General features: G+C 34.6%; 1 protein-coding gene and 1 long non-coding RNA gene across 2 annotated transcripts in view; one reads left to right on the plus strand and one right to left on the minus strand.

Moving 5' to 3' along the window:
* Positions 1-9,860, minus strand: part of LOC101891943 (cytosolic endo-beta-N-acetylglucosaminidase) — a 59,939-nt gene extending 50,079 nt beyond the window's left edge. The window contains exon 1 of the mRNA XM_059121082.1: positions 9,613-9,860. Coding sequence (XP_058977065.1) covers positions 9,613-9,640 — 28 coding nt within the window. The 5' untranslated portion in view covers positions 9,641-9,860. The remainder of the gene's footprint in view (positions 1-9,612) is intronic.
* Positions 1-15,900, plus strand: part of LOC131801946 (uncharacterized) — a 220,382-nt gene extending 204,482 nt beyond the window's left edge. The window contains exon 4 of the long non-coding RNA XR_009341975.1: positions 15,445-15,900. This is a non-coding gene — a long non-coding RNA (uncharacterized LOC131801946). The remainder of the gene's footprint in view (positions 1-15,444) is intronic.
* Positions 15,901-16,143: the final 243 nt, after the last annotated feature.

The raw sequence follows: 16,143 nt of genomic DNA on the forward strand, positions 1-16,143 counted from the left end.
AAAAGAAGAAGTGGACCGATATATTCCATCTTCACAGCAGATCTTGTGCAAGTAGAAATAATGGCATGTGTGAAATATGAAGAGACCGGATGCTTATTTCGGGGTTTCTAAACTTTTTTGTTATTTAAAACATTGAACCTTTGTGGGGGAGGTACCAGAAGGAATATTCCGATCTCTACCATCTTTATAACAGATCTTGTGTTGACGGAAATATCAAGATGTGCCAAGTCTGAATGTAATTGTATGTTAATTTCGCGTTTTATGAGCCTCATTGGTATTCAAAATGCTGACCCTTTGTGGGGAAGGTAGAAGAAGAAGTGGACAGATATATTCCATCTTCACACCAGATCTTGAGTAAGTCGAAAAATGTGATGTTTGAAATATAAACAGAACCGGATGCTTATTTCGGGGTTTCTAAACGTTTTTGTTATTCAAAACTTTAGCCCCTTGTGTAGGAGGTACCAGAATGAATGGTCCGATCTCTATTATTTTAATCTACTATTTGTGGAAATATTGAGATGTGCCAAGTCTGAATGTAATCGAATGTTAATTTCGCATTTTATGATAATGGTGACCCTTTCTGGGGGAGGTACCAGAAGGAGTGATCCAATAAATTCCATTTTCACGCCAGATCTTGGGTTAATAAAAAATATTGCGATGTGTGTAATTTGACGACAATCGGACTCTTACATCACATTTTAGAGAGTTATAATTTTTCAAAATTTCCACCCTTCGTGGGGGAGGTACTTGATGGAATGGGTCAATATTGTCCATTTTCGCACCTGACCTAGCACTGATGAAAATATTAGAATTCGCAAAAGTTGAAGCAAAATCGAATTATCCTTTCTCTTTCTGTGCAAAAAATTATTTTCTTTGAAATTTTTGACATTTTGTATGGAAGGTACCAGAAGTAGTGGACCAATATTTCCCATCTCCGAACTCGATCTAAGTTTGACAAAAATATCACGATGTACCTGCTTTGCATTAAATCGGATACTCGTGCGCACCAACCAGTCAGACAGACGGACGGACATCGCTAGATCGATTTCAAATGTCCCGAAACGGATTTGGTGCGAAGATACCCAGGGTCAAAAACCGTTATTTCAATGAGGCACGTTTTGGCCGTATAAAATATACCCTCTCTAGCCATATGGCTGAGGGTATAAAAATTCTCCAAACTGAGCTCCTTAATTGTAATCCTATCTGTTCGAAATCTAAGCACTATTAACCAATATCTTTCCCGTGAATGTGTATTAATAGATGTGTCGGTGTCATGCCTTAGTGTTCCATAAAGAAAATTATTTGAAAGAGAGAGAGAGAGATAGGTAGAGATCTAAAACAAAGAAGCCACGTGGATCGGCGTTTTGAGAATTAAAATTGCAAATAGAGGGATTAAGGGATTTTGGATTAAGAGGGATTTTGGATAAAGATTCCTCGGAATCCATGTAGTGCCCATTACGAACATCATAGCCGACATTTAAAACAATTTCGGTTAGTAGTACCCAATCAAAACAAAGCAATTCTGTTGAGTAATGCTGCTAGAATCATCAAAATACCGATTAACGGGAGGTATCGCTATGTGAGGGCTATACGAAGACGTGGACCTGCATAGGCAATTTCCCGTCATAGACTTTAATACCCATCTAATATCATGGAACTACCGAATAAGTCCGAGGGCTATACAAAGACTTGGACCTGCATAGACGATTTTCCGTCATAGATTGCAGTACCCATTGCGAACTTTAAATACGAATTTTTAAACAATTCCCGTGAATAATGTCGCTAAAATCACGAAAATACCGAATTTCGGGAGGTATCGTTATATGGAGGCTATACTAAAACGTAGACCTATGTAGGCAATTCTCTTCCGGCGGGTGAATCACTCGGAAGAAACTCCTTGTGTGGATTTTCAGACAATTCCTTTGAACAATTTGGCTACAATTATCAAAATACCGAATAGCGAGAGGAACATTTACATGGGCGATATATAATATTGGTGACATATATAGATAGTTCTCTTCCAGAGGGTATTGAACTCAGATGGAACTCCTTTTGTGGGTTTTAAGACAATTCCATTGAAAAGTTTGACTAAAATCATAAAAATACCGAATAACGGGGGGGACCCTTATTTAGGAGATATACGATATCGTGGACCTATATAGACAATTCTGGTCCAGGGGGTAATGTACTCACAAGGAACTGCTTTTGCCGATTTTAAGACAATTTCATTGAAAATTTTGGCTAAAATCATCAAAATAACGAATAACGGGGGTACTGTTATATGGGGGCTATACGATATCTGGGACCTATATGCATATTTCCCTTCCAGGGGGTAAAGTACTCAGATGGAACTCCTTGTGTGGATTTTCAGACAATTCGATAAAAAAAATGTGTCTACAATCATCAAAATACCGAATATCGGGGTACCGTTATATGGGGATCTTACGATATCGTGGACCTATATAGACAATTCTCTTCCAGGGTGTAAAGTAATTACAAAGAACTCATTATGGAGAATTTCAGACGACTTCATTGAAAAAAAGTAACTTAAATTATCAAAAGACCGAATATCGGGAGGTACCGTTTTAGGGGGCTATACGTTATCGTGGACCTATGTAGCCCATCTTCGAATTTGACCTGCCTGCAGACAAAAGACAGATGTGTGCAAAATTGTAGTAATTACAAAGAACTCATTATGGAGAATTTCAGACGATTTCATTGAAAAAAAGTAACTTAAATTATCAAAATACCGAATATCGGGAGGTACCGTTTTAGGAAGCTATACGTTATCGTGGACCTATGTAGCCCATCTTCGAACTTGACCTGCCTGCAGACAAAAGACAGATGTGTGCAAAATTGTAGCTTCCTATCCTAATTCGTTTTGACTCTGGCGTGATTACAACAGACGGTCGGACGGAAAGGTTTTAGGCAGAAAGTGTCAAAAGAAGAAATGTTCTACACAAAATTTCACCACATATCTCAGAATTAACCATATACCTAGGAACAATAGTTTTAATGAGAATTACATTTTAAAATGTATGTACTAAAAATTAAAATGATGTGTTTGCTTTTTTATTGTTAATTTAAAACGTATGCAATCCGAGTCTAAATCTCCCTTTATGCTTTATATTCCGGGGGAAGTGCCAAAGGAAGAATTATTTTAGATCTGAATAAAAGAAATTTGCATATTCAATATGTAACATCAAAAAATATTATAATGTTTTGTTAATAAAGATCCTTATTCATTTCTTCAAAGTTCAACATTTTTTCCAATCCGCTTCTAATTTTTATTTACTGTACAGTTGTGTTTCTTGCTTCCCTCACCTGAGTAGAGATTTTTGTAAAATCCTACTAGATTGTATATTCCAAATGTTTTCTAACCTTTTTAGTACTTTATCATATTTAAATAAAAATAAAATAAGTTTTAAACCCCTCCAAGAGAAAAAAAATTGCAAATATAGTGATTTTATGTCCTTTAACCTCATCAATTTAATGTGTGGCTTATACACACCCTCAAAACTATCTGGCCAGTCAGTTTTACAACCCAACATAAATATTCCGGTAATATCATTTTAATGTTATTTTAAGCAAATTTTTTATTTCACATTTACCCTGATGTGGCACTTTAAAGGCATACTAAAAAGGACAAATTTACGACAGAGAAAATAAATTGACATTTAATTTATGTATCCTCCATCATATTAAAGTATTGCTGCAGATGTCCGGACATAAGAACATACACGCATACATACATGCATGAATACATAGCAGCTTTCAGAAACATCGTTGCTGACACCACCACCAACAGCAGCAACAACAATAACACTACAGAGGAGTACATACAAAACATGAACGAGCAGGACATAAGTCACAAGGACATGTGACAAATTTTAAATGCTTTTGGGAACGATATTTTTCATTCGTTCATTCATTCATTCACTCACTCAACAACTAATGGATTTCATATTTATAATAAAATTATTACTGGACACAGAAGTCCATTGAGAATACAGGTTTCTTTTAAATTTCAATCCATAGAATTACTTTAAATGTATTTTGAAGATGGACATTTGGGGAGCAGGAGATGTTGAGAGTATCCTATTACAAATTTGATTACTTTCGTTTTAGATAAATTAATAGGCATTTCGAATTTTGTCTGCTAAGGACAACGCCAATGTTTGATTGATTGATGTCTTCCACTTGGTGATGGTGATGATACAGCAGAATATTTGACATAGAGCTATTAGTTCATTATAGACTCATTATTGTCATCTTGATACCGTTTTGTTTTTAATGTCATTATATTGTCTGAAAAGCAATAAAAAGTAATTTATTGTCCTTGCCCTTGAGAGGAGGATGATACATGACTAATTTAATGCCACCTACTCTCATCCATAATGTTGTTAAAATAAGTTCTTAATTTTTAAAGTTTTGATTGGGTTTGGAGTGTTTAGTGGGTTAGTTTTCTAATGCACATTTGTTGCTATTAAAAATCACTTTTATAACAAGTAAAAAGGCAGCTAATTTCGGCCGTACCCCACTTTTAATACCCTCCACCATTCGGAAGGAACTTGAATTTTGAAAAAAAAAACTCCTTTGAAAAATACCGCTCAAATGAAGACGTGGTGCTGGATAAATAATTTTTTGTGAGATGTTGTAGTAGCGATTCAAAATTTTAAATTTAATGAATTTGAAGCAATTCCGGTTAATAATATCGGTAATATCATCAAAATACCGAATAAAGGGAGGTAACATTGTATAGGGGCTATACTAAGTCGTGGACCTGCATAGACAATTTTACGTCATATGTTTTAGTATCCATTACGAACTTCAAATACGAAATTTGATATATATATTTTTAATCCTGAAAATATCGAATATCTCACGCTAGCTGTGTAATACTAAAACGTCGACCTATATCGACAATTCTCTTTCAGGGGGTTAAGTACTCAAAAGGAACTCCTTGTGACGAATTTCAGACAATTCCATTGAAAAATGTCACTAAAATCATCAAAATATCGATTTTACGGGGACCTATATAGACAATTATTTTTCTGGGGGAAAAGTAGTCACGAAGAACTCCTTGTGTAGAATTTCAGACAATTCCATTGAAAAATGTGGCTAAAATCGTCAAAATACCGAATATCGGGGGTACCGTTACATGGAGGCTATACGATATCGTGGACCGATAAAACCGTCACACGCTGCCCGAATGTTGCTCTGCGGTATTTTGGCCCATTCCAGGCGAAGCGCTTGCTTGAGGTGATCGACACTTTGGTATTTTTTAGTGCCAACCTTGCTTTCCAAAATACTTCAGACTCAATAGTCCAACAGATTGGTATCCGGAGATTTTGTTGGCCATTGTGTGCTGGAAATGAAGCGAGGAACCTCATTTTGTAACCATTCTTGGGTGGCACGTACTGAGTGCGATGGTGGTAAGTCCTGTTGTAAGGCTTTAATACACCCTTCACAATATATTCGCGATAATATTCGGCGTTTATTCTGATGCTATGGTCGATTAATACGAGCAGAGAGCGACCATCGTCTGGTTTTCTGGTTTCCATCGTCTTTCGCTTTAAGTCGCTTATTTACTTTTCGAACCATTTCTGCTGATGTTGCTGTTCCCTTCCGTCCACTTCCTTTACATCGGGCTACGCTGCCAGTATCACGGTAACGAGCGATGGTACGAGACACAAAAGATTTATTCACATTTAAATCCTGGAGTGCTCTAACGATAGCCACTTGTGGTTGTCCAGCCAAATATAAAGAAATCACACTATCACGCTTGAATTCCATAACGAATAATTTTTTTTTCTAGAAAATTCTCACCAAATTGCTTTTGTACGCTTGTAAACAATGTCGGGCAATGTCTGCTGGACCAATATATATTCCATCTTCACACTCCCTCGAACAAAGACAAAAATAGGCGATATACTAAAAACACTGTCACAAACTTTTCAATTGGCAACAATTTTCTATCAAGCTTTAAAGACATGTAAATTATTCTACTTGTTACCACTGCTAAAATTATTTAGTAGTAGTTTGTAAGAAAATATGTGTCAACCTATTAGTCGATTCGCTTTGTTCTAATCCAAAGAAAATAGTTAATTACTGTCATTGTATCGAGTATACGCTTATTAGTATTCATTTTTTGTCTGCTTAGGTGAATTAAAACGTATTCAACTGTATTAGGTATATTTACAAATATTACATTCATTTAACCCATGCCAGACTTTAAATATTGTATCTCCTACTTAAAAAACTGTCATAATTGATGTAGCGTTTGTTTGGCAACAAATGAGTACCTTTGCAGAATATTCGAATATAGAATGACTTCCTCAGCAATATGCATCCTATGACTGATTATAATCTAAAACAAGTAAAAAAACGGTAAGTTCAGCCGGGCCGAAATTTGAATACCCTCCACCGTTTGGAACGAATTTGGAGATTTAAAAAAAAATAAAATCCGTTAAAAATTCTGTAAAATCTTAAAAATATACCGAATATAGCCGTTATATTGTGGTCTTTACGAAGACGTGGACCTACACATGCAACTTTTGTCATAAGCCATTACAATATTTAAATTAGAAACTTGAAAAAAGGTGGTGGATAATGTAGTGTAAATCATCAAATTGCAAAATATAGGGAGGTACCGTTATATCGGGGCTGTTCCGGACCTGTACTTGCATATACAATTTTCTGCCACAGTCTGTAGTACCCATTAGGAACTTCAAATACGAAATTTTAAAAAATTTCGGTGAATATTGTGCCTAAAACCGTCAAAATACAGAATTTTGGGAGGTACAGTTATATGGAGGCTACACCAAAAAGAGGACCTGCACAGACAATTTTCTGTTATAGGCTGTAATATCAATTACGAAATTCATATACCAAATTTGAAACAATTCCGGTGAATATTGTCGTTAAAATCATCAATATACCGAATATTGGAAGGTATCGTTATGGGGGGGATGTATCAAGACGTGGACCTGCACACACAATTTTCTGGCTTAGGCCGTAGTATCCATTACGAACTTTAAATACCAAATATGAAACAATTCCGGTCAATTATGTCGCTAAAATCATCAAAATAACGAATATATATATATATATATATATATATATATATATATATATATATATATATATATATATATATATATATATATATATATATATATATATATCGCGTTCAACGAGGAGTGTTCTTGAAGGCTCAAGTTGTCAGTAAGGACAAGGCGCTTTACACAGTTGTTAATTTAGACATGAGCGTCCTGGACTCAATCACAATCGTCGCCAGATAAGGCATCCATAGGTCAGAACAGATAACACCTCTGTGTCGTACATCCAATGTAAAATTTGTGCTCGAAGACTCCAGATCTTTCCTATGGCGTTCCTGCATATATTAGTACAATAAGAACTTTTTTCATGTGATCCTCCATGTTTCTGCCCCAGTTTAAAGGCTGGTTCATAATCGTATGAAGATATTTGGTACTCTAAGAAAGTTTCATTGTCAAACCTCACTAAAATAAAAAGGTCAACAATTTTATGAATTCTATACGTTGTTTTAACTTTCCTATAGCTCTTAAAAAATCTCCATCACACCAACCTGCTAGAAAAAAATTGCCAGGTTTCGACTAAATCGATTCATATATATGTTTTAACCGATTTTAAAGATCCTTTCTTCTGAAAGTCATAACATGCACTATTACATTGAAATTGCTTCACTCGGAGACCATTGATTAGTTATGATAGGAAAAAATAAGACATAAAATTATCTAGTTATAGTTATACTATAAGATTGATGTTTAGTACAAAAGATCACATACTGCAGAATCACATACTGTGGAATAGACACATAGCTCCCATAGATCAGTTCCATACGATTACAAATGTAAGCCGCTTTAAAGCTGGAATCATTACTGAATGTAAGATGGTACGTTTTTTTTTTTTACAAAGTCCCCAAATAAAGATCTATATTTGTCAGATCTGCTATATATGAATATAGTCGGCACTTTGTACGTTTTCAAACTAAACAGGCAACCATATATAGTATGGTAAATATATTCTATTGTATTGTATATTAGGTACATAATGTATAGTCATGGTAGAAGAATATAGGTAGACGCATCGACACAGCTGCTGGGACAATGAACTGTCAACCCAAATTTTGTAATTGAAAATGCTGAATGAAAAATTATTTAAATTTCTAAAAATTGTTGAAAACTCGTATTATAATAACCTCCGAATGACGTCGTATAAGAAAATATATAAAAATCTACTTATATTTGAAAAGCCATTTACAATTTTTTGACATATCAATGTTTCCAATCATTGATGCATCTAACTGTATTCTTCTGCCATGGTGTATAGTGTTATAGTATAGCACGTCTTTTAAGTTGCTGGGAGCGCTTTAAAGTATGCTTTAATTTTTTTTTTTTCAAATATAAAATGTGGACAAGTCACTTTACATTAATAATAACATGATGCGTAAACTAGTCTTAAGTTTGAAACTGCTTTCGTCCTTTTCGTGTCCTGTCCTATAAAACAATTTGTGAGCAATTAAGATAAATTTCAATTTGAAAAATTAATGTATTATGCAAAATGTTTTGAAAAGTTTTTCAATCAAAACAAAAAACCCCTTAAGGTGAATTATACTAAATTCCTCCCCAAGGGCATGTTGAAAGGAATTTTTTAAAATCATGATACGATTCCTTTGGCTTGCTTGTTTTTCTTATTAAGTCAAGAGGATGGATTTTCCCGGTATATGGTGGGTGCGTGTGTATGTAACTAGAAAAACAAATATAATTCTATAAATAGAATATTGTCTCTGTGTTATTATAAGTGTACAAATCTTTTACTTATCCAGGCACACACAGTGGGTTAATACAACGGCAAATGGAACTCCCAAACCATAACAAGAACACAAAACAACAAGAGCTCTAACAGACGAATGAACGAACGAACGAACGACTTGTAGGTAGGTAGGTGTTGAACATTAGCACACAGCACCAGACAACAACAAACCCAGCAAGCTGTCTGCAAGCAATATGTTGGCTGCAAATCAACAGCAGCGGCAGCAACAACAACTTTCCAAATTGAGTCACAATTTTCTTCCGATTTCAGTTGTGTTGATATTTTTTGTGTTAAAATTAGGAACGGAAAACAATAGAACCATATTGTTTGGGATTTTTTGTTTTTGCTGTTGCTGCTGCCATTCCTTTCATGGTAATCATGGCTGGGCAAATAATGGAATACACCCATAGATGGTAGACGTGGGGCACCAAAAAAACGTAACAGTTCCTTCTACGTTATTTTGCTCTTATCTTAAGTAAACGATTTAGAATAAATTCAGTTCTTATGACTGCTCTGCTATTATCTATTCCATGTTTCTTTAAACATTTGATTGCAGCAGGGCTTTGTAATTGGCCGCCACCGAACATAATCATCGAGATAAAACTTCTTTCAGGCGACCTGACTCCATTCAATTCGATCCACAATCTGTATTTGTCTTTTAATTTGCAAAGTGTCGTTCAGAACATTTGCCCCACCACATCATTGCTTGTCACATTGAATTGAATTTTCGTATTTTCTTTCTTTCCCGAAACTTACTGCAACACTCATCTTTGTTATCACACATTATAGGGCCGTTTTAATAACGTTGTCTCTGTTTGTTTACTACAACAAAAAAAAACTAATTAAAACGAAATAACAACAAAATGTTTACGTTTGTCTTTGCATTCACTCGCGTCCACTTATTATTTTTTTATATCTTTTTCGTGTTTTTTTATTTCTGGCTTACGTCCAAAACTGATTGTGTGTTTTTGAGATTTTGTTTTTATTCTCTTGTGCCGGGTAACAGCTGATTAGGGATATGTAAGTCGTCACTCGCCTAAAAGTGAAAATCGATTTGTTGTTAAGTAATCGATTTTCCGTTATCGGCTTTTTAGGGGATGTTCTTCATTTTGAAGTGCCTTATTTTTATAGCATGTTTCCATCTGTATCTGTCACGAATCAATTCGTCATCATACTTGTATGATTTATTTATTCTTATATTTTGCCATGGTAGAAAAATACAGGTAGATGCATCAACGCTTGGGAGCATTGATATGTCAAACATTATTTTATTTATTTTCAAATATAAGTAGATTTTTATATGTTTTCTAATACGACGTCATTCGGATGTTATTATAATATGGCTTTTTCAACAATTTTTACAAATTAAAATAACTTTTCATTCAACATTTTCAAATCCAAAATTGGTTTGACAGTTCATTGTCCCAGCAGCTGCGTCGATGCGTCTACCTATATTCTTCTACCATGTATTTTGCTCATGGTAGAAGAACAAAGGTAGACGCATCGACACAGCTGCTGGGACAATGAACTGTCAAATCAATTTTGGAATTGAAAATGTTGAATGAAAAATTATTTAAATTTATAAATATTGTTGAAAAACATGAATTAAAATAACCTCTAAATGACGTCGTATAAGAAAACATATAAAAATCTACTTATATTTGAAAAAACATTTAATTTTTTTTTGACATATCAATGCTCCCAAGCGTTGATGCATCTACCTGTATTCTTCTGCCATGTATTTTGCTGGACTCTGAAGCAAGTAGTATTTAATATATTATAAAAGAAAGAATTGAAAATGGAATAAGTCATCGGCTGGCTTAGGCTGGAAATACATAAAGAGCATATTTGACTGGCTTAAGTCATCGGCTGGCTTCTTCGGAAATGAACAAAGGAGCCTAGGCCCAAAATCGAACTAAGTCAACCTAAAACTCCTTTGTTCATCTACGAAGAAGCCAGCCGGTGACTTAAGCCAACGAAATATGCTCTTTATGTATTTCCAGCCTTATTTATAAAAGAATAAAAACGATAGATTGACTTAGTTCGATTTCTTTCACGAATACACCAGACGGCTGGCTTATTCGTAAGAGAACAAAGAACTACAGGGTGACGAAGTGAAAATACTAAGCCGAAATTGAACTAAGGAAAAATCGATTATCCTAGTAACATATTTACATGCATGCATGTTCTGGAACAGAGCATATTTTTTAAAGTATTTCTATAGAATAACTATAAACAATATAAAATAACTACAACAATTTCTCTGGACTACCTAGTAAGTAATTCTACCATAATTGAGCAACTTATATTTATTCAACCTAAATAAAGGTTAACTAATTTCAATTTCTGTCCATAAAGTGATTTATAACGTGTTTAGATACAAAACGTTATCCGGATTAACAGACGTTTTCAGGATTTATTGCTTAATTCGGGTTTATTCGACCAGATTTAACTTACAAAAATATGTCTTCTCACGACGAAGAATACAGGTGGATGCATCAACGCTTGGAAGCAGTGATATGTCAAAATTTAATTTTTTCCAAATATAGGTGGGTTTTTATATGTTTTCTTATACAATGCCAATCGGAGGTTATTGTGATATGTATTTTTCAACAATTTTTACAAATTTCAATAATTTTTCATTCAAAAATTTCAATTTTGAAATCGGTTTGACAGTTCATTGTCCCAACAGCTATGTCGATGCGACTACCTGTATTCTTCTACCATGAAACAAACTGAAAGCATCGCTGAGTTTTTTCATTGGCACATGAGTGTACCCCACTCATGGCAGAAGAATACAGGTAGTTGTATCAACGCTTGGGAGCATTGATATGTCAACAAATTTTAAATATTTTTTCAAATATAAGTAGATTTTTATATGTTTTCTTACATGACGTCATTTGGAGGTTATTATAATTCGCGTTTTCAAAAAATTTTTACAAATTTAATTAATTTTTTATTCAACATTTTTAATTGCAAAATTGGTTTGACAGTTCATTGTCCCAGCGGCTGTGACGATGCATCTACCTATATTCTTCTACCATGCTGCTGGGTCAGTGAACTGTCAAACCAATTTTGGAATGAAAATGTTGAATGAAAAGTTATTTAAATTTGTAAAAATTGTAAAAATCGCGTATTATAATAACGTCCGAATGACGTCGTATAAGAAAACATATAAAAAGCTACTTATATTTGAAAAAACATTTATTTATTTATTTTTTTGACATATCAATGCTCCCAAACGTTGATGCATCCATGGTACAATGAAGAGAAGGTAGGTCAACTTTGAAAAAATTGCAAGTATAGAGGCCTACCTGTTTGGCTTGTAATGTCAGAATTAGTATCAAAACAATAAAAAATCAAACAACTTGTTGCATTGATTTTGAATAAATAATTTAAAACCGCGAAAACTGAATGAATGGTCAAAATTTCTTTTCAATATCATGTTCTATATATCTCTTATGGTTTATTTCGCGACAAAAACTGTAGATTTTGTCGATGCATTCGTTGCAATAAGCATTTTGAAAACACCCGAATTTGAATTTTTTCTGAAGAATTTTTTATTATTGAAAAGAAGACACATACATAAGCAAATGAAGTTGACATATTAAGCCAGAAAAATAAAAAAAATTTAAATCATATGGTAGTTCTGCCCTACCTTGAATTCATTGTACCATGGTTCTATATATCTTTAAAGGATTATTTCGCTACAAAAACTCTAGATTTTGTCGATGCATACGATGAAATAAACATTTTGAAAACATCCGAATTTGAATGTTTTCTGAACAATTTTTTTGTTATTGGAAAGAAAACTCATACATAAACAAATAAAGATGACATATTAAGCCAAGAAAATAAAAAAAAAAATTGAAATCATATGGTATCATAGCCCTACCTTGATACCATGAAACAAACTGAAAGCATCGCTGAGTTTTTTCATTGGCACTGGGGTACACTCATGGCAGAAGAATACAGGTAGATGCATCAACGCTTGGGAGCATTGATATGTCAAAAAATTTTAAATATTTTTTCAAATATAAGAAGATTTTTATATTTTTTCTTATATGACGTCATATGGAGGTTATTATAATTCGCGTTTTCAAAATTTTTTTACAAATTTAAATAATTTTTCATTCAACATTTTTAATTCCAAAATTGGTTTGACAGTTCATTGACCCAGCAGCTGTGTCGATGCGTCTACCTATATTCTTCTACCATGAGTGTACCCATGGTAGAAGAATATAGGTAGATGCATCGACACAGCCGCTGGGACAATGAACTGTCAAACCAATTTTGCAATTTAAAAAATTGTTAAAAACGCGTATTATAATAACATCCCAATGACGTCGTATAAGGAAACATATAAAAATCTACTTATATTTGAAAAAACATTTTTTTTTTGACATATCAATGCTCCCAAGCCTTAATGCATCTACCTGTATTTTTCTACCATGGGTACACACCACAGTCGCATATATTTCGCAAGTCGTTTTTTTATTTTGCATTCGATTTTATTTGCTCGTGAAAATACATAATTTTTTGGCACAAATTTCCGATTCTGAAGTGGAATTCGGAACGAACTTGGAAAAAATGTGTGAGATTGCCCAATATTTTTAAAGTTTTTTTTGGAAAAAAATCGGAAGGAACATTAGACTTTCGTGACGAATTCGTTTAAAATTCGAAAAAGAGAAAAAGGAACATTAGAAACAATTTTAAGTGGTTTGATCCAAAATTCGGAAAAAAAAATCTGAATTTGTTCTATAGTTTTATCCGAAAGTCGGGGAAAATGTATGAATTCATTCGAAAATCGGAGAATTATAGGAGGTTTGGCAGGAAGTTGGAAAAAGTGTCGGATGTTTCATTCTTAATTCTAAAAAATTTCAGATGTTTGATCCAAATTTCAGAAAAAAAAATCCGAATTTGTTGTATAGTTTTATCCGAAAGACGGGAAAAAATCAATGAATTCATTCGAAAATAGTAGAATAATACAACATTTGATTTGAAATTCAGAAAAGTGTTGGCAGTTTGACCCAAAATTCTAAACATTTTCAGTTTTTGGATCGAAAATTTTATCATTCTTAGGTGGCGCGTGCTGAGTGCGATGGTGCTGAGTTCAGTTGGAAGGTCCAAGGTCTGCGGTCAAAATGTTTGCGTGCACAAGGCCTCCAGAATATTTTCGCGATAATATTCGGCATTTATTCTGATGCCACGATCGATTAATACGAGCGGAGAGCGACCATCGCTTGCTACGGCGGCCCACACCACCACCATGGCCGGCGTTTGAGTTCTGGTGGCCAACGGAAGCAACTTTTTAGCTCTTTTGAGTCTATTTTCTTTATGTTGCGGTGTAAGTTCCTGCACTTTTTGAAATTTCAATGGTTTTACCACGAGCTCATTTTTCAATATGTGCCGAATGGAATGTTGCGATATGTTTTGCCATTTTTTGGCCACTGCGACGCGGGTTTCGATCAAATCGCTTCTTTACTTTTCGAACCATTTCTGCTGATGTTGCTGTTTTCTTCCGTCCACTTCCTTGACGTCGGGCTACGCTACCAGCATCACGGTAACGAGCGATGGTACGAGACACCAAAGATTTTTTCACATTTAAATGCTGGAGTGCTCTAACGATAGCCACCTGTAGCAGTTTTATCATTTCACCCTGTATGTTCGGGAAAAGATGTTCAGGCCATCTAATATGAATCGATAACTCATTCAGTTCCGACAGATTACTGTGAGCATGTTCTGGGTCATCTTGGAAATTTTTCTAGGTCCTCCTACTGTTTATGACTTCCTCCAATTCACTACCAATGTTTGAGGTACGGTTGGTACAACAAGCCAAAGGCTTCTGTGACACAACGAGACGAAGCTGAGGTGGAAAAAAAGAGCCGAAGACTACTGACGAACGGACCCTCTGTGTAAATGAATTACCGGCGACGCAGTTTAATGAGAACCAGTTCAAAAAGTTATTCCCAGTTAACGATCCTGTTAGTCGGAGGAAAGAAAATGATTCAAAAAATCGGTCATACCTAACCTCAATTAAATTTGCAATGAGCTCATTACTTTTTGACACATCGCTACTCCTACTTTTAGGGAATGTGCCCGTAATTGAATCCCCTACCCATAAATTTGCTTTAAATAAAACTATTTACACCTTCCAACCAACTTACTTTGCTATCCATCAGATTAAGTGGGTTTTCTTATTTTTCTGAAAAATCCATTGTTATAATACTGCCCATTAGCCATGGCGTTCAGAGCTAATCAAGGTCTTGCGAACTTGTTAGTGAATTCTTTGAAAAAAAAAATCCATGAACATTGATGAACTTGTTTTTTTTTTCTTCCAACATTATCCTTTAAGATCTTTCAATTATGACATAATCCCCTGCCAATGGCCAAGGATTTGCCTAATGGACTGCTAATATCAAGAATGCATTATAAATCCCCTTCCTACCCATTTTTTAGCAGAAATTGCGACTTCTTTCAGCCAAGGCAAATTTTCAAACAACTATTAAATAAATTACGGCTTGTTTTGTGCTACTACATCTTTGTTTTCCCCAACCATTTATAATGTTCTTTTTGGTGTCTTTACAGGATATAGGAGAGGCAGACACACAGCCTGGAAACGGAAGTTGGAACATTAAGAGTATCATCGGCATCAATAGCAGACACATTGTGAACGGCCGAAGTTTCAAAACGTATCCTTCTTTCAATGACGAAATAGTTTGATGTTAATCAATGGGTTTTGCTAACAAGGCAACAAGGACAATAGATTCACCACCACAACCACTACCATTGTCGCCATTATGGCGCCCAACGTATTCTGTAAATTGTGCGATAACAAGAAATGTAACAGCTACAACAAAACTATCCTTAGTCTTTAATATATTCGATGATTTTTGTTAAATTAATGCCCGCAGAATTAGTTGCTGTGTCGGAAGAAGTGCCAGCAGGACAAGGCTTTAGTTAATCAACATTTGTACTGAGTTTCTTTTGAAAAGAACGAAAATCAAAGAAGACATTATTGTTAGCCAACCAAAAACAAAAAAAGTTTGCGAGCGGAACTTTAGCCTTCACCCAAACAGAAGCATATCTCCAATACCGAAATTAAGGACCAACAAAAAAAAAAAAAAAGAAGATTTGAAATTTGCCAAAACTAGTTTAGCTGATATTTTGTTACTGTGTCAACGAAATAAACAAGCTGGAATAAAAACAACGCCCTATTCCTTGGCTTATACAGAGGAAACGGAAGAAATAATTTTAACCCCATAAAGTTAGGTGTTAACCCAAACC

This window comes from Musca domestica, unplaced genomic scaffold (genome assembly GCF_030504385.1).
Source record: "Musca domestica strain aabys unplaced genomic scaffold, Musca_domestica.polishedcontigs.V.1.1 187, whole genome shotgun sequence".
Lineage (NCBI taxonomy): Eukaryota > Metazoa > Arthropoda > Insecta > Diptera > Muscidae > Musca > Musca domestica.